Source organism: Oncorhynchus keta, chromosome 23 (genome assembly GCF_023373465.1).
Source record: "Oncorhynchus keta strain PuntledgeMale-10-30-2019 chromosome 23, Oket_V2, whole genome shotgun sequence".
NCBI lineage: Eukaryota > Metazoa > Chordata > Actinopteri > Salmoniformes > Salmonidae > Oncorhynchus > Oncorhynchus keta.
Window position 1 is genome coordinate 9,619,042 of NC_068443.1, and position 22,432 is coordinate 9,641,473.

The 22,432-nt window shown below is 47.4% G+C and overlaps 1 protein-coding gene across 2 annotated transcripts in view; it reads left to right on the forward strand.

Moving 5' to 3' along the window:
- Window positions 1–22,432, forward strand: part of LOC118377070 (zinc finger E-box-binding homeobox 1-like) — a 138,071-nt gene that overhangs the window by 93,470 nt on the left and 22,169 nt on the right. For both annotated transcript variants that reach the window (XM_052476266.1, XM_052476267.1), the window contains exon 2: window positions 6,604–6,753. In XM_052476266.1, coding sequence (XP_052332226.1) covers window positions 6,604–6,753 — 150 coding nt within the window. The remainder of the gene's footprint in view (window positions 1–6,603; window positions 6,754–22,432) is intronic.

The following is a 22,432-nucleotide window of genomic DNA, read 5'->3' on the forward strand; positions in this document are numbered from 1 at the left end:
TACCACATCACAGGTTAAACTAGGCTGTTCTGTACCACATCACAGGTTAACTTTGTCCAACCACAGACACACTGTCAGGACTGGCTGGCCGCATCACATCAAATCACATTTTATTTGTTACATAAATACCCTGATCAATACAGCTTGTCTGTCCAAACGTTGGACATTACATTTGTGCATCTGAGCTCCTAGAGTGTGCTGCTCTCCTTTATTTTCACATGTGCCAAATACAACAGGTGTAGTAGACCTCGCCGTGAAGCCCTTAACCAACAATGCAGAGTTTGTATAAAAGTAAGAACAATTTGCTAAATAAACTAAGTGAAAGATGGTAACACAATGAAATAACAATAATGAGAGCTATCGGTACTGAGTCAGTGTGCTGGGGTTAGTGGAGGTTATTGATGTAGCTGGATAGATAATAAACAGTGAGTAGCAGCAGCGTATGTGAAGTGTGAAGGAATGCGTCAATATGCATGTGTATGCGTGTCCATGTGTGTGTGTGTGTGTGTGTATATGTGTGTGTGTGTGTGTGTGTGTGTGTATATGTGTGTGTGTGTGTGTGTGTGTGTGTGTGTGTGTGTGTGTGTGTGTGTGTGTGTGTATGTGTGTCCATGTGTGTGTGTGTGTGTGTGTATATGTGTGCGTGTGTGTGTGTGTTGGAGTATCATTGTAGTATGTGTGTGTGTGCGTGTTGGAGTATCATTGTAGTGTGTGTGCGTGTGTGTGTGTGTGCGTGTGTGTGTGTGTGTGTGTGTGTGTGTGTGTGTGTGTGTGTGTGTGTGTGTTGGAGTATCATTGTAGTATGTGTGTGTGTGTGCGTGTGCGTGTGCGTGTGGGGTAATGTTGTCATTATGGGGTAATGTTGTCATTATGGGGTAATGTTGTCATTATGGGGTAATGTTGTCATTATGGGGTAATGTTGTCATTATGGGGTAATGTTGTCATTATGGGGTAATGTTGTCATTATGGGGTAATGTTGTCATTATGGGGTAATGTTGTCATTATGGGGTAATGTTGTCATTATGGGGTAATGTTGTCATTATGGGGTAATGTTGTCATTATGGGGTAATGTCGTCATTATGGGGTAATGTTGTCATTATGGGGTAATGTTGTCATTATGGGGTAATGCTGTCATTATGGGGTAATGGTGTCATTATGGGGTAATGTTGTCATTATGGGGTAATGTTGTCATTATGGGGTAATGTTGTCATTATGGGGTAATGTTGTCATTATGGGGTAATGTTGTCATTATGGGGTAATGCTGTCATTATGGGGTAATGTTGTCATTATGGGGTAATGTTGTCATTATGGGGTAATGTCGTCATTATGGGGTAATGTTGTCATTATGGGGTAATGTTGTCATTATGGGGTAATGTCGTCATTATGGGGTAATGTGTGTAGATTGATGAGAGAAAAAAGATTGAATCAATTGTTACGTAACAACGTGGAAAAAGTGAAGTGGTCTGAATAGTTTCAGAATGCGTTGTTATACTTCATTAACGTGGAAATTGTCAAAGTAAACATAAGAACGAAGGTCAAAGACAGGACTAGACTGTTGGTGATGAAGCAATAATAATAATAATAAGTGGTAATCATATTAACAGCAATTTACAACCCAGAATAATAAGGAATAGACTAATGTGAATAATCACACTCTACTTGCTGTCTACTTCTCACTGTCTGTTCCTCAGGTTGTGGAAGGAGGCCACACATTTGGCTGATAAAACACAGTATTTTGTTTTTCACCATGTACGTATTTAAATTGATCTTCATCATTTACAGCAAGTTTTCAAATTCTTCATTTTGTTTTTATAATTTCGGGGTAGAATTTCTTACTTCAAAATATCTGTCACAATTTGACAGAAAATGCAGCTCTGTCTATCTCTTCCTGATGGCAGAATGAGCACAGCCTGTCCTCTTTAGGTAATCAGGTTTGCCTGGGACGACCGGTCTCTATGGCCCACATCTCTATATCTCCCTCTCTCCCAGATTCAAAGGGCTTTATTATTATGGGAAACATATGTTTAGATTGCCAAAGCAAGTGAAATAGATCATGAGCAATAGTGAAATAAACTTTACAAAATTAACAGTAAACATTTAACATTTACATTTAAGTCATTTAGCAGACGCTCTTATCCAGAGCGACTTACAAATTGGTGCATTCACCTTATGACATCCAGTGGAGCAGCCACAGTAAACATGACACTCACAAAAGTTCCAAAGGAATAAAGACATTTCAAATGTCATATTATGTCTATATACAGAGTTGTACTGATGTGCAAATAGTTAAAGTACAAAAGGGAAAATAAATTAACATAAATATGGGTTGTATTTACAATGATGTTTGTATGATGATGTTCACTGGTTGCCCTTTTCTTGTGGCAACAGGTCACAAATCTTGCTGCTGTGATGGCACACTCTGGGATTTCACCCAGTAGATATGGGAGTTTATCAAAATTGGGTTTGTTTTCAAATTCTTTGTGATTCTGTGTAATCTGAGGTAAATATGTGTCTCTAATATGGTCATACATTTGGCAGGTTGGGAAGTGCAGCTCAGTTTCCACCTCATTTTGTGGGCAGTGTGCACATAGCCTGTCTTCTGTTGAGAGCCAGGTCTGCCTAAGGCGGTCTCTCTCAATAGCAACTCTATGCTCACTGAGCCTGTACATAGTCAAAGCTTTCTTTAAGTTTGGGTCAGTCCCAGTGGTCAGGTATTCTGCCGCTGTGTACTCTCTGTTTAGAGCCAAACAGCATTCTAGTTGTTTTGTGTATTCTTTCCAATGAGTCAAGTAATTGTCTTTTTGTTTTCTCATGATTTGTTTGGGTCTAATTCTGTTGGAGTCCCAGGACCAACTTGCTTCCAGATGCATCTCTCTGTAGGTGATGGCTTTGTTATGGACTGTTTGGGAATCGCTTCCTTTTAGGTGGTTGTAGATTTTAACGGCTCTTTTCTGGATTTTGATCATTAGCTGCTCTCAATTTGGTTTTTGTCCCATTTTGTGAATTCTTGGTTGGTGAGTGGACCCCAGACCTCACAGCCATGAAGGGCAATGGTTTCTATAACTGATTCAGGTATTTTTCTCCAGAGCCTAATTGGTATGTCGAATTTTATGTTCCTTTTGATGGCCTAGAAGGCCCTTCTTGCCTTGTCTCTCAGCTCGTTCACAGCTTTGTGGAAGTTACCTGTGGCGCTGATGTTTAGGCCGAGGTATGTATAGTTTTTTGTGTGCTCTAGGGCAACAGTGTCTAGATGGAATTTGTATTTGTGGTCCTGGCGACTGGACCTTTTTTGGAACACCATTATTTTTGAGTTACTGAGATTTACTGTCAGGGCCCAGGTCTGTCAGGGCCCAGGTCTGTCTGTGCCCAGGTCTGGCAGAATCTGTGCAGAAGATCTAGGTGCTGCTGTAGGCCCTTCTTGGTTGGGGACAGAAAAACCAGATCATCAGCAAACAGTAGACTTCAGATTCTAGTAGGGTGAGTCCGGGCGCTGCAGACTGTTCTAGTGCCATCGCCAATTCATTTATATATATTTTGAAGAGGGTGGGGCTTAAGCTGCGTCCCTGTCTCACCCCACGGCCCTGTGGAAAGAAATGTGTGTTTTTTGCCTTTTAACTGCACACTTGGTGTTTGTGTACATGGATTTTATAATGTTGTATATTTTTCCCCCAACACCACTTTCCATCAATTTGTATAGCAGACCCTCATGCCAAAATGAGTCAAAAGCTTTTTTGAAATCAACAAAACATGAGAATACGTTGCCTTTGCTTTGGTTTGTTTGTCAATTAGGGTGTGCAGGGTGAATACGTGGTCTGTCGTACAGTAATTTGGTAAAAAGACAATTTGACATTTGCTCAGTACATTGTTTTTACTGAGGAAATATACTCGTCTTTTTTGTGGTCTGTATATTTTAACATTTCATTTAGGATACTATCAACACCACAGTTCTTTTGGGGTTGAAGAGGTTGTATTTTGTCCTGTAGTTCATTCAATGTAATTGGAGAATCCAGTGTGCCTTTAATATTTGATTCTAATATTTGTACTTGATCATGTATAGGTTTTTGCTGTTTGTTCTTAGTTATAGAGCCAACAAGATTGGAGAAGTGGTTTAGCCATACATCTCCGTTTTGGATAGATAATTCTTTCGTGTTGTTGTTTGTTTAGTGTTTTCCAATTTTCCCAGAAGTGGTTAGATTCTATGGATTCATCAATTACATTGAGCTGATTTCTGACATGCTGTTCCTTCTTTTTCCATAGTGTATTTCTGTATTGTTTTAGTGATTCACCATAGTGAAGGTGTAGACTCAGGTTTACTGGGTCTCTATGTTTTTGTTTGGACAGGTTTCTCAATTTCTTTCTTCGGTTTTTGCATTCTTTATGAAACCATTTGTCATTGTTGTTCATTTTCTGCTTGGCATGTTTAGATTTGACAGGGAAGTTAAGAGGTCAAATATACTGTTTAGTTTTTCTACTGCCAAATTTATACCTTCACTATTACAGTGAAACATTTTTTTCCCCAGGAAGTTGTCTGAAAGGGATTGAATGTGTTGTTGCCTAATTGTTTTTTGGTAGGTTTCCACACTACTTTCCTTCCATCTATAGCATTTCTTAATATTATTCAGTTCCTTTGGCTTTGATGCCTCATGATTGGTTATTGCTCTGTTCAAGTAGACTGTGATGATTGGGCTGACTGTGATCTGATAGGGGTGTCAGTTCAAGGGGTGTCAGTGGGCTGACTGTGATTTAGGGGTGTCAGTGGGCTGTGATCTGATAGGGGTGTCAGTGGGGACTGATCTGATAGGGGTGTCAGTGGGCTGACTGTGATCTGATAGGGGTGTCAGTGGGCTGAGAACTCTGAGGTTGAGGTCAGTGATAAAGTAGTCGTCAGTACTACTGCCAAGAGATGAGCTATAGGTGTACCTACCATAGGAGTCCCCTCGAAGCCTACCATTAACTATGTACATACCCAGCGTGCAACAAAGCTGCTGGAGATGTTACCCGTTTTGTTGGTTATGTTGTCATAGTTGTGTCTATGGGGGCACATGGGGGAGGGAATGCTTTACCTCCAGGTAGGTGTTTGGTTATGTTGTCATAGTTGTGTCTCTGGGGGCACATGGGGGAGGGAATAGTTGTGTCTATGGGGGCACATGGGGGAGGGAATGCTTTACCTCCAGGTAGGTGTTTGGTTATGTTGTCATAGTTGTGTCTATGGGGGCACATGGGGAGGGAATAGTTGTGTCTATGGGGGCACATGGGGGAGGGAATGCTTTACCTCCAGGTAGGTGTTTGGTTATGTTGTCATAGTTGTGTCTATGGGGGCACATGGGGGAGGGAATGCTTTACCTCCAGGCAGGTGTTTGTTCCCCTGTGAGCTGAGGGTGTCAGGTTCTTGTCCAGTTCTGGCATTTAGGTCGCCACAGACTAATGCATGTCCCTGGGCCTGGAAATAATTGATTTCCCCCTCCAGGGTGGAGAAGATGTCTTCATTAAAGTATAGGGATTCTAGTGGGGGGATATAGGTAACACACAGGGGGACCTTTTTCTCTGTTAAGATCATTTCCTTTTGAATTTCTAACCAAATGTAAAATGTTCCTGTTTTGAATAATGTAATAGAGTGAGTTAGGTCTGCTCTATACCAAATGGGCATACCCAATGAGTCTCCTCCCTGTTTCACACCTGGTAGTTTGATTAATCGGACTACCAGCTCTCTGTAACCTAGAGGGAAACCAGTGGGTCCATCTCATCTATACCATGTTTCTTGTAGGATGACAATGTCTGTGTTTCTGATTTATTTGTTGAAGTCCAGGTTCCTGCTCTTTAGGTCAAAGGCAGATGACCTCAGGTCTGGGATGTTCCAGGATGATATAGTGTAGGCTTTGTGTCCCATAAAGTGTCCAATGTTGTTAGTCGTGTGGTTTGGCCTTGAACCAGTAAGTGTGAGCAGAGCCTGCTGAGCATCTGGTACATGCCATTGGCTTGGTCTAGTGTAAGAGTGGGGGATGGGCCTGTTTGCCTTGTCATGGCCAGGCTCTCTCTCTCTCTCTCTTCCATATCTGTCGATGGGGCTGTGTAAACACTGGAACACAGGTCTCAGGTTCACAGTTCACCACTTGAGAAAGTGACATTCAAGATAGCTAGCAGTGTTATAGATACTAGTCCTAAGCAGAGATTTAAACCTTTTTTTGAGGGTAAAGGTTAGAGGGTAAAGGTTACACCATTTTTTTGTTGTGTTTGGAATGATTAGATTCTTTTACATGATGTTTTCACTCGCTCTGTTGTCATTTAAGCTTTTTTAAAATTAGTTTTTATCCTCTTAACAATTCCAAAATGTAGTGATTTTCTTATCATTCTACTTAAAATAAGACGTTAGATATCTGCAACAACAATGCAACAGTGATCCACTAAACTATAAGCCCAGACTTCCTCTATCTCTAATCGACCTAGCGTCCAGGGGGTGTACTGTACATCAAGCTACTCCACTACAGAAACAGGAGATAGACTTGCGTCCTATGGGCTGTTCTGACTCATACAAGGTGTAGTCTACTAACTTCTTACTCATTGACCCTCCTGGTTGTCTCCTCCCTCTCTCTCATCTCTTTGCAGTAACGAATTACAACAACGTTGTGGAGGCCCAGTCAGATTCTGACGATGAGGACAAGCTACACATAGTGGAGGAAGACCCTGATGGAGACAGCACCTCCGCAGTATTATCCCAGAACGGGACGGAGACGCACCAAGACACCTGGGATGGAGGTAAAACGCCAGACCATACAATACAGAACATACTGAAGAACTCCCTCATTCTCTCATTCTCTCTCTCTCTCTCTCTCTCTCTCTCTCTCTCTCTCTCTCTCTCTCTCTCTCTCTCTCTCTCTCTCTCTCTCTCTCTCTCTCTCTCTCTCTCTCTCTCTCTCTCTCTCTCTCTCTCTCTCTCTCTCTCCCTCTCTCTCCCTCTCTCCCTCTTTCTCCCTCTCTCCCTCTTTCTCCGTCACTCTTTCTCTCACCACATACAGAACATCTACATTTACATTTGAGTCATTTCGCAGATGCTCTAATCCAGAGCGGTTTACATTCAGTGTTTTCAACTAAGTTTAGTAGGAAATCATCTCAGATATCACAGTCATTGCAAGTAGACCTTTCTTCGAAAAGACAGAAAAACGTATTGTAGCTGTGAACGCAAGGAACAGAACATACAACCACAATGCATGTTTGCTAACGTCGTTTCATTGACCGTAGACCAAGTTCCACTGATAATGGAAGTGACACGTCATTCAGGAAGTAGGACAACAACATTGACATTCTGTTGCTCCAGAGAGACCAGGGGTTTGAGAGCCATAGCTTCAACTAAGAGTTTCCTGTTTCCTTTGTAACACCTGAATAGGGAATGTACTTACGTGGTCTCTGTTATTTCACGTGTCTTAAAGCAGTGAGTTAGAGTCTTCCTTCCCGACTGGCATCCTATTCCCTACGTAGGCCCTATGGCCCTGGTCAAAAGTAGTGCACTGGAAAGGGAATAGGTGTGGTTAAGATGCCTCTGTAGGGTCTGTTTTTGCAGATGTGCTGTAGTATTGAAGATGGTTTTCTCTCTCTCTCAACTATGCACTTCCCTATTTCTCTCTCTCTCTCTCTCTCTCTCTCTCTCTCTCTCTCTCTCTCTCTCTCTCTCTCTCTCTCTCATGGGAAACATACATTTATGTTTACATTTCCAAAGCAAGTGAAGTAGATAATAAACCAAAGTGAAACAAACAATAAAGATGAACAGTAAACATTACACTCACAGAAGTTCCAAAATAATAAAGACATTTCAAATGTCATATTATGTATATATGCAGTGTTGTAACGATGTGCAAATAGTTAAAGTACCAAAGGGAAAATAAATTAACATAAATAAATATGGCAACATGTCAAATCTTGCTGCTCTGATGGCACACTGTGGTATTTCACCCAGTAGATATGGGAGTTTGTCAAAATTGGGTTTGTTTTCGAATTCTTTGTGGGTCTTTGTAATCTGAGGGAAATATGTGTCTCTAATATGGTCATACATTTGGCAGGAAGTTAGGAAGTGCAGCTCAGTTTCCACCTCATTTTGTGGGCAGTGTGCACATAGCCTGTCTTCTCTTGAGAGCCAGGTCTGCCTACGGCAGTCTCTCTCAATAGCAAGGCTATGCTCACTGAATCTGTACATAGTCAAAGCTTTCCTTAATTTTGGGTCAGTCACAGTGGTCAGGTATTCTGCCAGTGTGTACTCTCTATTTAGGGCCAAATAGCATTCTGGTTTGCTCAGTTTTTTTGTGAATTCTTTCCAATGAGTCAAGTAATTGTCTTTTTGTTTTCTCATGATTTGGTTGGGTCTACTTGTTTTGCTGTTCTGGGGCTGTGTGGGGTCTATCTCGCTCTCTGCCTCTCTCTCTAGTTAGACTAGAATATCTCAGACACACTCATGCTGAGAACAAAATGTTTATTTGTTAGTACTGCTGAAACCAGGCCTGCATGACTCCACTTTCCGTGCTTTGGTAAATCCTTCCCTGCTACGATGTCAGCCCTGCATGACTCCACTCTCCCTGCTACGGTGAGTCTTTCCCTGCTACGGTGAGTCTTTCCCTGCTACGGTGAGTCTTTCCCTGCTACGGTGAGTCTTTCCCTGCTACGGCGAGTCTTTCCCTGCTACGGCGAGTCTTTCCCTGCTACGGTGAGTCTTTCCCTGCTACGGTGAGTCTTTCCCTGCTACGGTGAGTCTTTCCCTGCTACGGCGAGTCTTTCCCTGCTACGGCGAGTCTTTCCCTGCTACGGCGAGTCTTTCCCTGCTACGGCGAGTCTTTCCCTGCTACGGCGAGTCTTTCCCTGCTACGGCGAGTCTTTCCTTGCTACGGTGAGTCTTTCCTTGCTACGGCGAGTCTTTCCCTGCTACGGTGAGTCTTTCCTTGCTACGGCGAGTCTTTCCTTGCTACGGCGAGTCTTTCCCTGCTACGGCGAGTCTTTCCTTGCTACGGCGAGTCTTTCCCTGCTACGGTGAGTCTTTCCTTGCTACGGCGAGTCTTTCCCTGCTACGGCGAGTCTTTCCCTGCTACGGCGAGTCTTTCCCTGCTACGGCGAGTCATTCCCTGCTACGGCGAGTCTTTCCCTGCTACGGCGAGTCTCTCCTTGCTACGGCGAGTCTTTCCCTGCTACGGCGAGTCTTTCCCTGCTACGGCGAGTCATTCCCTGCTACGGCGAGTCATTCCCTGCTACGGCGAGTCTTTCCCTGCTACGGCGAGTCTCTCCCTGCTACGGCGAGTCTTTCCCTGCTACGGCGAGTCTTTCCCTGCTACGGCGAGTCTTTCCCTGCTACGGCGAGTCTTTCCCTGCTACGGCGAGTCTTTCCCTGCTACGGCGAGTCTTTCCCTGCTACGGCGAGTCTTTCCTTGCTACGGCGAGTCTTTCCCTGCTACGGCGAGTCTTTCCCTGCTACGGCGAGTCTTTCCTTGCTACGGCTAGTCTTTCCCTGTTACGGTGAGTCTTTCCCTGCTACGGTGAGTCTTTCCCTGCTACGGCGAGTCTTTCCTTGCTACGGCGAGTCTTTCCTTGCTACGGTGAGTCTTTCCCTGCTACGGCGAGGCTTTCCTTGCTACGGTGAGTCTTTCCTTGCTACGGTGAGTCTTTCCTGCTACGGCGAGTCTTTCCTTGCTACGGCGAGTCTTTCCTTGCTACGGCGAGTCTTTCCCTGCTACGGCGAGTCTTTCCCTGCTACGGCGAGTCTTTCCCTGCTACGGCGAGTCTTTCCTTGCTACGGCGAGTCTTTCCTTGCTACGGTGAGTCTTTCCCTGCTACGGCGAGTCTTTCCTTGCTACGGCGAGTCTTTCCTTGCTACGGTGAGTCTTTCCCTGCTACGGCGAGTCTTTCCCTGCTACGGCGAGTCTTTCCCTGCTACGGCGAGTCTTTCCCTGCTACGGCGAGTCTTTCCCTGCTACGGCGAGTCTTTCCCTGCTACGGCGAGTCTTTCCTTGCTACGGTGAGTCTTTCCCTGCTACGGCGAGTCTTTCCCTGCTACGGCGAGTCATTCCCTGCTACGGCGAGTCTTTCCCTGCTACGGCGAGTCTTTCCCTGCTACGGCGAGTCTTTCCCTGCTACGGCGAGTCATTCCCTGCTACGGCGAGTCTTTCCCTGCTACGGCGAGTCTTTCCCTGCTACGGCGAGTCTTTCCCTGCTACGGCGAGTCTTTCCCTGCTACGGCGAGTCTTTCCTTGCTACGGCGAGTCTTTCCTTGCTACGGCGAGTCTTTCCTTGCTACGGTGAGTCTTTCCCTGCTACGGTGAGTCTTTCCTTGCTACGGCGAGTCTTTCCCTGCTACGGCGAGTCTTTCCCTGCTACGGCGAGTCTTTCCCTGCTACGGCGAGTCTTTCCCTGCTACGGCGAGTCTTTCCTTGCTACGGCGAGTCTTTCCTTGCTACGGCGAGTCTTTCCCTGCTACGGCGAGTCATTCCCTGCTACGGCGAGTCTTTCCCTGCTACGGCGAGTCTTTCCTGCTACGGTGAGTCTTTCCCTGCTACGGTGAGTCTTTCCCTGCTACGGCGAGTCTTTCCCTGCTACGGCGAGTCTTTCCCTGCTACGGCGAGTCTTTCCCTGCTACGGCGAGTCTTTCCCTGCTACGGCGAGTCTTTCCCTGCTACGGCGAGTCTTTCCCTGCTACGGCGAGTCTTTCCTTGCTACGGCGAGTCTTTCCCTGCTACGGCGAGTCTTTCCTTGCTACGGCGAGTCTTTCCCTGCTACGGCGAGTCTTTCCCTGCTACGGCGAGTCTTTCCCTGCTACGGCGAGTCTTTCCTTGCTACGGCGAGTCTTTCCCTGCTACGGCGAGTCTTTCCCTGCTACGGCGAGTCTTTCCTTGCTACGGCGAGTCTTTCCCTGCTACGGCGAGTCTTTCCCTGCTACGGCGAGTCTTTCCCTGCTACGGCGAGTCTTTCCCTGCTACGGCGAGTCTTTCCCTGCTACGGCGAGTCTTTCCCTGCTACGGCGAGTCTTTCCCTGCTACGGCGAGTCTTTCCCTGCTACGGCGAGTCTTTCCCTGCTACGGCGAGTCTTTCCTGCTACGGCGAGTCTTTCCCTGCTACGGCGAGTCTTTCCCTGCTACGGCGAGTCTTTCCCTGCTACGGCGAGTCTTTCCCTGCTACGGCGAGTCTTTCCTTGCTACGGTGAGTCTTTCCATGCTACGGCGAGTCTTTCCTTGCTACGGCGAGTCTTTCCCTGCTACGGCGAGTCTTTCCCTGCTACGGCGAGTCTTTCCCTGCTACGGCGAGTCTTTCCTTGCTACGGCGAGTCTTTCCCTGCTACGGCGAGTCTTTCCCTGCTACGGCGAGTCTTTCCCTGCTACGGCGAGTCTTTCCCTGCTACGGCGAGTCATTCCCTGCTACGGCGAGTCTTTCCCTGCTACGGCGAGTCTTTCCCTGCTACGGCGAGTCTTTCCCTGCTACGGCGAGTCTTTCCCTGCTACGGTGAGTCTTTCCCTGCTACGGCGAGTCTTTCCCTGCTACGGCGAGTCTTTCCCTGCTACGGCGAGTCTTTCCCTGCTACGGCGAGTCTTTCCCTGCTACGGCGAGTCTTTCCCTGCTACGGTGAGTCTTTCCCTGCTACGGTGAGTCTTTCCCTGCTACGGCGAGTCTTTCCTTGCTACGGCGAGTCTTTCCTTGCTACGGTGAGTCTTTCCCTGCTACGGCGAGTCTTTCCCTGCTACGGCGAGTCTTTCCTTGCTACGGCGAGTCTTTCCCTGCTACGGCGAGTCTTTCCCTGCTACGATGAGTCTTTCCCTGCTACGATGAGTCTTTCCTTGCTACGGCGAGTCTTTCCCTGCTACGGCGAGTCTTTCCTTGCTACGGCGAGTCTTTCCTTGCTACGGTGAGTCTTTCCCTGCTACGGCGAGTCTTTCCCTGCTACGGTGAGTCTTTCCCTGCTACGGCGAGTCTTTCCTTGCTACGGCGAGTCTTTCCTTGCTACGGTGAGTCTTTCCCTGCTATGGCGAGTCTTTCCTTGCTACGGTGAGTCTTTCCTTGCTACGGTGAGTCTTTCCCTGCTACGGCGAGTCTTTCCCTGCTACGGCGAGTCTTTCCCTGCTACGGTGAGTCTTTCCCTGCTACGGTGAGTCTTTCCCTGCTACGGCGAGTCTTTCCCTGCTACGGTGAGTCTTTCCTTGCTACGGTGAGTCTTTCCCTGCTACGGTGAGTCATTCCCTGCTACGGCGAGTCTTTCCCTGCTACGGCGAGTCTTTCCCTGCTACGGCGAGTCTTTCCCTGCTACGGCGAGTCTTTCCCTGCTACGGCGAGTCTTTCCCTGCTACGGCGAGTCTTTCCTTGCTACGGCGAGTCTTTCCCTGCTACGGTGAGTCTTTCCCTGCTACGGTGAGTCTTTCCTTGCTACGGCGAGTCTTTCCTTGCTACGGCGAGTCTTTCCCTGCTACGGCGAGTCTTTCCCTGCTACGGCGAGTCTTTCCCTGCTACGGCGAGTCTTTCCCTGCTACGGCGAGTCTTTCCCTGCTACGGCGAGTCTTTCCCTGCTACGGCGAGTCTTTCCTTGCTACGGCGAGTCTTTCCCTGCTACGGCGAGTCTTTCCCTGCTACGGCGAGTCTTTCCCTGCTACGGCGAGTCTTTCCCTGCTACGGCGAGTCTTTCCCTGCTACGGCGAGTCTTTCCTTGCTACGGCGAGTCTTTCCCTGCTACGGTGAGTCTTTCCCTGCTACGGCGAGTCATTCCCTGCTACGGCGAGTCTTTCCCTGCTACGGCGAGTCTTTCCCTGCTACGGCGAGTCTTTCCTTGCTACGGCGAGTCTTTCCTTGCTACGGTGAGTCTTTCCCTGCTACGGCGAGTCTTTCCTTGCTACGGTGAGTCTTTCCTTGCTACGGCGAGTCTTTCCCTGCTACGGCGAGTCATTCCCTGCTACGGCGAGTCATTCCCTGCTACGGCGAGTCTTTCCCTGCTACGGTGAGTCTTTCCCTGCTACGGCGAGTCTTTCCCTGCTACGGCGAGTCTTTCCTTGCTACGGTGAGTCTTTCCCTGCTACGGCGAGTCTTTCCTTGCTACGGTGAGTCTTTCCCTGCCCTATGGGCCCTGGTATAGTGCACTATATTTGACCAGAGCCCTATGGGCCATGGTATAGTGCACTATATTTGACCAGAGCCCTATGGGCCCTGGTATAGTGCACTATATTTGACCAGAGCCCTATGGGCCATGGTATAGTGCACTATATTTGACCAGAGCCCTATGGGCCCTGGTATAGTTCACTATATTTGACCAGAGCCCTATGGGCCATGGTGAAAAGTAGGGCAGGGCTCTCCAGGTCTGTTCTTCCTGTAGGTTTTTGTTTCAACCCCAGTTGTAACTAACCTGATTCAGCTTATCAATCAGCTAGTTATTAGAATCAGGAGAGCTAGATTAGGGTTAGAGAGAGAACCTACAGGACGGTAGCTCTCCAGGAACAGGGTTAGAGAGAGAACCTACAGGACGGTAGCTCTCCAGGAACAGGGTTAGAGAGAGAACCTACAGGACGGTAGCTCTCCAGGAACAGGGTTAGAGAGAGAACCTACAGGACGGTAGCTCTCCAGGAACAGGGTTAGAGAGAGAACCTACAGGACGGTAGCTCTCCAGGAACAGGGTGTTTGATGCCATTCCATTTGCTCTGTTCTGGCCATTATTATGAGTCGTCCTCCCCTCAGCAGCCTCCTGTGTTGTCCAGGAACCCAGTGCCAACACTGTGGACAGCTGTAAGCATGTACTAACTAACTGTCTATTTGGAAACAGTTGTGGCTTCTAATCCCTCCAGCTGCTCCCATCTGTCTCACACAATATACTCCTCACTCACCAAATCCCTCTTACACCAGCCAGGGTTCTTCATGACAAAGAAACACACTATCTTGGTTGAAAAGGGATTCAGTGCCAGAGAATGCAACCAAAGCATTTGAATTTAAAAAAAATGTTTTCACATCACGCTTTGTGAAAATTGTTGAAGAAAATGTTAATTTTCTCGATCCGCCTTTTGTTGGTGTCTTTTCTGAGAGAAGGACCGGGGTGGTGGGTCCTCCATTATTGTCTTGGTTTCATTTCCCACTGTTGGCACCACCCAGCTCCTCTGTGTGGTACTGGGTATTAGTTGTGAGGCTGGGAGCTTTTAAGAACCTGACTGATGAGGGTCACTCCACCTGGTGTTATCAACATGATCAGACAGACGGACAGACAACAGCCATAATGAGAACAATAATAAATACAAGTCATTCTCTCTCTCTCCGAATAACCCTGGTCTTCAGGTGTTTGGAAATTGCTCCCAAGGATGAACCAGACTTGTGGAGGTCTACAATCTTTTTTCTGAGGTCTTGGCTGATTTCTTTTGATTTTCCCTCGATGTCAAGCAAAGAGGCACTGAGTTTGAAGGTAGGCCTTGAAATACATCCACAGGTACACCTCCAATTGACTCAAATTATATCAATTAGCCTATCAGAAGCTTCTAAAGCCATGAGATCATTTTCTGGAATTTTCCAAGCTGTTTAAAGGCACAGTCAACTTAGTGTATGTAAACTTCTGACCCACTGGAATTGTGATACAGTGAATTATAAGTGAAATAATCTGTCTGTATACAATTGTTGGAAAAATTACTTGTCATGCACAAAGTAGATGTCCTAACCAACTTCCCAAAACTGTAGTTTGTTAACAAGACATTTGTGGAGTGGTTAAAAAACAAGTGTATATGGCTGTAGAGATATATATGGTAGTAGAGATATATATGGTAGTAGAGATATATATGGTAGTAGAGATATATATGGCTGTAGAGATATATATGGCTGTAGAGATATATATGGTAGTAGAGATATATATGGTAGTAGAGATATATATGGTAGTAGAGATATATATGGCTGTAGAGATATATATGGCTGTAGAGATATATATGGCTGTAGAGATATATATGGCTGTAGAGATATATATGGCTGTAGAGATATATATGGCTGTAGAGATATATATGGTAGTAGAGATATATATGGCTGTAGAGTTAAATATGGCTGTAGAGATATATATGGTAGTAGAGATATATATGGTAGTAGAGATATATATGGCTGTAGAGATATATATGGTAGTAGAGATATATAAATGGCTGTAGAGATATATATGGTAGTAGAGATATATATGGCTGTAGAGATATATATGGCTGTAGAGATATATATGGCTGTAGAGATATATATGGTAGTAGAGATATATATGGCTGTAGAGATATATATGGCTGTAGAGATATATATGGTAGTAGAGATATATATGGCTGTAGAGATATATATGGTAGTAGAGATATATATGGCTGTAGAGATATATATGGCTGTAGAGATATATATGGTAGTAGAGATATATATGGCTGTAGAGATATATATGGTAGTAGAGATATATATGGTAGTAGAGATATATATGGCTGTAGAGATATATATGGCTGTAGAGATATATATGGTAGTAGAGATATATATGGTAGTAGAGATATATATGGTAGTAGAGATATATATGGCTGTAGAGATATATATGGTAGTAGAGATATATAAATGGCTGTAGAGATATATATGGTAATAGAGATATATATGGTAGTAGAGATATATATGGCTGTAGAGATATATATGGCTGTAGAGATATATATGGTAATAGAGATATATATGGTAGTAGAGATACAGTGGGGCAAAAAAGTATTTAGTCAGCCACCAATTGTGCAAGTTCTCCCACTTAAAAAGATGAGAGAGGCCTGTAATTTTCATCATAGGTACACTTTTAAAAAAATCATACCCCCTAAAATCATACCCCCTAAGACATACTAACCTCTCACCATAACAATAACAGGGAGGTTAGCAGTTTATATCATACCCCCCCCCCCAAGACATACTAACCTCTCACCATAACAATAACAGGGAGGTTAGCAGTTTATATCACCCCCCCCAAGACATACTAACCTCTCACCATAACAACTACAGGGAGGTTAGCAGTTTATATCATACCCCCCAAGACATACTAACCTCTCACCATAACAACAACAGGGAGGTTAGCAGTTTATATCATACCCCCCACCAAGACATACTAACCTCTCACCATAACAACTACAGGGAGGTTAGCAGTTTATATCATACCCCCCACCAAGACATACTAACCTCTCACCATTACAATAACAGGGAGGTTAGCAGTTTATATCACCCCCCCAAGACATACTAACCTCTCACCATAACAATAACAGGGAGGTTAGCAGTTTATTACATTTAACATTTACATTTAAGTCATTTAGCAGACGCTCCTATCCAGAGCGACTTACCCTCTCACCATAACAATAACAGGGAGATTAGCAGTTTATATCATACCCCCAAGACATACTAACCTCTCACCATAACAATAACAGGGAGGTTAGCAGTTTATATCATACCCCCCAAGACATACTAACCTCTCACCATAACAATAACAGGGAGGTTCGCAGTTTATATCATACCCCCCACACCAAGACATACTAACCTCTCACCATAACAACAACAGGGAGGTTAGCAGTTTATATCATACCCCCCCCAAGACATACTAACCTCTCACCATAACAATAACAGGGAGGTTAGCAGTTTATATCATACCCCCCACCAAGACATACTAACCTCTCACCATAGCAACAACAGGGAGGTTAGCAGTTTATATCATATCCCCCCCAAGACATACTAACCTCTCACCATAACAATAACAGGGAGGTTCGCAGTTTATATCATACCCCCCAAGACATACTAACCTCTCACCATAACAATAACAGGGAGGTTCGCAGTTTATATCATACCCCCCACACCAAGACATACTAACCTCTCACCATAACAACAACAGGGAGGTTAGCAGTTTATATCATACCCCCCAAGACATACTAACCTCTCACCATAACAATAACAGGGAGGTTAGCAGTTTATATCATACCCCCCCACCAAGACATACTAACCTCTCACCATAGCAACAACAGGGAGGTTAGCAGTTTATATCACACCCCCCAAGACATACTAACCTCTCACCATAACAATAACAGGGAGGTTAGCAGTTTATATCATACCCCCCCACCAAGACATACTAACCTCTCACCATAACAACAGGGAGGTTAGCAGTTTATATCATACCCCCCCAAGACATACTAACCTCTCACCATAACAATAACAGGGAGGTTAGCAGTTTATATCATACCCCCCCCAAGACATACTAACCTCTCACCATAACAATAACAGGGAGGTTAGCAGTTTATATCATATCCCCCCAAGACATACTAACCTCTCATCATAACAATAACAGGGAGGTTCGCAGTTTATATCATACCCCCCAAGACATACTAACCTCTCACCATAACAATAACAGGGAGGTTCGCAGTTTATATCATACCCCCTCACCAAGACATACTAACCTCTCACCATAACAACAACAGGGAGGTTAGCAGTTTATATCATACCCCCCCACCAAGACATACTAACCTCTCACCATAGCAACAACAGGGAGGTTAGCAGTTTATATCATACCCCCCCAAGACATACTAACCTCTCACCATAACAATAACAGGGAGGTTAGCAGTTTATATCATACCCCCCACCAAGACATACTAACCTCTCACCATAACAATAACAGGGAGGTTAGCAGTTTATATCATACCCCCCCAAGACATACTAACCTCTCACCATAACAATAACAGGGAGGTTAGCAGTTTATATCATACCCCCCCAAGACATACTAACCTCTCACCATAACAATAACAGGGAGGTTAGCAGTTTATATCATATCCCCCCCAAGACATACTAACCTCTCACCATAACAATAACAGGGAGGTTAGCAGTTTATATCACATCCCCCCCAAGACATACTAACCTCTCACCATAACAATAACAGGGAGGTTAGCAGTTTATATCATACCCCCCCCCCACCAAGACATACTAACCTCTCACCATAACAATAACAGGGAGGTTAGCAGTTTATATCATACCCCCCCCCACCAAGATATACTAACCTCTCACCATAACAATAACAGGGAGGTTCGCAGTTTATATCATACCCCCCCCAAGACATACTAACCTCTCACCATAACAATAACAGGGAGGTTAGCAGTTTATATCATATCCCCCCAAGACATACTAGCCTCTCACCATAACAATAACAGGGAGGTTAGCAGTTTATATCATATCCCCCTCCCCCCACCAAGACATACTAACCTCTCACCATAACAATAACAGGGAGGTTCGCAGTTTATATCATACCCCCCCAAGACATACTAACCTCTCACCATAACAATAACAGGGAGGTTAGCAGTTTATATCATATCCCCCCCCAAGACATACTAACCTCTCACCATAACAATAACAGGGAGGTTAGCAGTTTATATCATACCCCCCAAGACATACTAACCTCTCACCATAACAATAACAGGGAGGTTAGCAGTTTATATCATACCCCCCCCAAGACATACTAACCTCTCACCATAACAATAACAGGGAGGTTAGCAGTTTATATCACCCCCCCCACCAAGACATACTAACCTCTCACCATAACAATAACAGGGAGGTTTAATATTTGTGCGTCTGTAACTGTGTTAGTTTTTTTTGAGAGTACATGTAATGGCTGTCGTCACCGTAGGAGATTGGCCTGATAATACATTCGACGTTACACTGTTAAAGCAGACGGAGGCTGCTATTGTTAGATATTGCTGCTCTGTCGGAACTAGAAACACAAGCATTTCACTACACCTGCAATAACATCTGCTAAACATACGTAAGTGACCAATAACATTTCATTTGATTGTACATTGTATTAGCAGTGCCTCTTTCAGCCAGCCCCACCCTCCTCTCAACCAATCCCAACCTCCTCTCAGCCAGCCCTACCCTCCTCTCAGTCTTTTTCAGCCAGCCCCACCCTTCTCTCAGCCAATCCCAACCTCCTCGCAGCCAGCCCCACCCTCCTCTCAGTCTCTTTCAGCCAGCCCCACCCTCCTCTCAGCCAGCCCCACCTCCTCTCAGCCAGCCCCACTCTCCTCTCAGCTTATTTCATCCAGCCCCACCCTCCTCTCAGCCAGCCCCACCCTCCTCTCAGTCTCTTTCAGCCAGCCCCACCCTCCTCTCAGCCAGCCCCACTCTCCTCTCAGCTTCTTTCAGCCAGCCCCACCCTCCTCTCAGCCAGCCCCATCCTCCTCTCATCTTCTTTCAGCCAGCCCCACCCTCCTCTCAGCCAGCCCCACCCTCCTCTCAGCCAGCCCCACCCTTCTCTCAGCCAATCCCAACCTCCTCTCAGCCAGCCCCACCCTCCCCTCATCCTCTTTCAGCCAGCCCCACCCTCCTCTCAGCCAGCCCCACCCTTCTCTCAGCCAATCCCAACCTCCTCTCAGCCAGCCCCACCCTTTTCTCAGCCTCATTCAGCTGGCCCCACCCTCCTCTCAGCCAGCCCCACCCTCCTCTCAGCCTACCCCACCCTCCTCTCAGCCATCCCCACCCTCCTCTCAGCCAGCCCCACCCTCCTCTCTGCCAGCCCCACCTTCCTCTCAGCCAGCCCCACCCTCCTCTCAGCCAGCCCCACCCTCCTCTCAGCCCACCCCACCCTCCTCTCAGCCATCCCACCCTCCTCTCAGCCAGCCCCACCCTCCTCTCAGCCTACCCCACCCTCCTCTCAGCCAGCCCCACCCTCCTCTCAGCCAGCCCCACCCTCCTCTCAGCCAGCCCCACACTCCTCTCAGCTTATTTCATCCAGTCCCACCCTCCTCTCAGCCAGCCCCACCCTCCTTTCAGCTTCTTTCAGCCAGCCCCATCCTCCTCTCAGTCTCTTTCAGCCAGCCCCACCCTCCTCTCAGCCTACCCCACCCTCCTCTCAGCTTCTTTCAGCCAGCCCCACCCTCCTCTCAGCCAGCCCCACTCTCCTCTCAGCTTCTTTCAGCCAGCCCCACCCTCCTCTCAGCCAGCCCCACTCTCCTCTCAGCTTCTTTCAGCCAGCCCCACCCTCCTCTCAGCCAGCCCCACCCTCCTCTCAGCCTACCCCACCCTCCTCTCAGCCATCCCACCCTCCTCTCAGCCAGCCCCACCCTCCTCTCAGCCTACCCCACCCTCCTCTAAGCCAGCCCCACCCTCCTCTCAGCCAGCCCCACCCTCCTCTCAGCCAGCCCCACACTCCTCTCAGCTTATTTCATCCAGTCCCACCCTCCTCTCAGCCAGCCCCACCCTCCTTTCAGCTTCTTTCAGCCAGCCCCATCCTCCTCTCAGTCTCTTTCAGCCAGCCCCACCCTCCTCTCAGCCTACCCCACCCTCCTCTCAGCTTCTTTCAGCCAGCCCCACCCTCCTCTCAGCCAGCCCCACTCTCCTCTCAGCTTCTTTCAGCCAGCCCCACCCTCCTCTCAGCCAGCCCCACCCTCCTCTCTGCCAGCCCCACCCTCCTCTCAGCCAGCCCCACCCTCCTCTCAGCCAGCCCCACCCTCCTCTCAGCTTCTTTCAGCCAGCCCCACCCTCCTCTCTGCCAGCCCCACCCTCCTCTCAGCCAGCCCCACCCTTCTCTCAGCCAATCCCAACCTCCTCTCAGCCAGCCCCACCCTTTTCTCAGCCTCATTCAGCTGGCCCCACCCTCCTCTCAGCCAGCCCCACCCTCCTCTCAGCCAGCCCCACCCCCCTCTCAGCCAGCCCCACCCTCCTCTCAGCCAGCCCCACCCTCCTCTCAGCCCGCCCCACCCTCCCCTCTGCCATCCCCACCCTCCTCTCAGCCAGCCCCACCCTCCTCTCTGCCAGCCCCACCCTCCTCTCAGCCAGCCCCACCCTCCTCTCAGCCAGCCCCACCCTCCTATTGTTCCAAATAGCGCCCTATTCACTAGTGCACTACTCGGACCTGGTCTGTGGTCCATATGGGCCCTGGACAGGAGGCTGCTTTGGGGCCTGATGTTAAGAAACAGGAAGTTAAGGTCAAAGGTCAGTGGAGCTGGAGGCAGCTGTTAAATCACTAACACGCCCAGACACACGCACACACACAGTCACACACTCTCTCTCCCTCTCACTCTCTCTCTCTATCGCTCTCTTTCTCTATCCAGATCTCTCTCTCTATCCAGATCTCTCTCTCTCTCTATTCAGATCTCTCCCTCTCTCTCTCTATCGCTCTCTCTCTCTATCCAGATCTCTCTCTCTCTCTCTCTCTCTATCGCTCTCTCTCTCTCTATCCAGATCTCTCTCAATCGCTCTCTATCTCTATCCAGATCTATCTCTATCCAGATCTCTCTCTATCGCTCTCTCTCTATCCAGATCTCTCTCTCTCTATCCAGAACTCTCTCTCTCTATCCAGATCTCTCTCTCTATCCAGATATCTCTATCCAGATCTCTATCTCTCTCTATCCAGATCTCTCTCTCTCTCTATCCAGATCTCTCTCTATCCAGATCTCTCTCTATCTCTCTCTCTCTATCCAGATCTCTCTCTCTCTATCCAGATCTCTCTCTCTCTATCCAGATCTCTATCCACATCTCTCTCTATCCAGATCTCTCTCTCTCTATCCAGATCTCTCTCTCTCTATCCAGATCTCTCTCTCTCTCTATCCAGATCTCTCTCTCTCTCCATCTCTTTCTCAACCCATTTCTCTCCTGCTGCATACAGCTTGAAATCGTTCAACTACTTTGAGTGTTTGTTCTAGCCTGCCTGGAGTGGCAGATGGGTGGGGCTCTCGCCTTTTCAACGATTCTATTGGTGCCAATAGTATATATATATATAGTATTTCAATCCAGGTCTGATCATTTCCTGTTTTTACTCCTCACTGATATGGAACATCTGCCTGTTCCATTGAGGCTCTGACTTTCAATGGGAATTACTAAAGTCTGATGAGTCACTGAGAGATCAAAGCACATCATTAAAAGGAGGAGAGAGGTAGAGGCAGAGCGAGAGGCAGAGTGAGAGGCAGAGTGAGAGGCAGAGTGAGAGGTAGAGTGAGAGGTAGAGAGAGAGGCAGAGGTAGAGGCAGAGCGAGAGGCAGAGCGAGAGGCAGAGGTAGAGGCAGAGCGAGAGGCAGAGTGAGAGGCAGAGTGAGAGGCAGAGTGAGAGGTAGAGTGAGAGGTAGAGAGAGAGGCAGAGGGAGAGGCAGAGCGAGAGGCAGAGCGAGAGGCAGAGCGAGAGGCAGAGCGAGAGGTAGAGTGAGAGGTAGAGTGAGAGGCAGAGTGAGAGGCAGAGTGAGAGGCAAAGCGAGAGGCAGAGGTAGAGGCAGAGCGAGAGGCAGAGCGAGAGGCAGAGTGAGAGGCAGAGTGAGAGGTAGAGCGAGAGGTAGAGCGAGAGGTAGAGAGAGAGGTAGAGAGAGAGGTAGAGTGAGAGGTAGAGCGAGAGGCAGAGCGAGAGGCAGAGCGAGAGGCAGAGTGAGAGGCAGAGTGAGAGGCAGAGTGAGAGGCAGAGTGAGAGGCAGAGTGAGAGGCAGAGTGAGAGGCAGAGTGAGAGGCAAAGCGAGAGGCAGAGTGAGAGGAA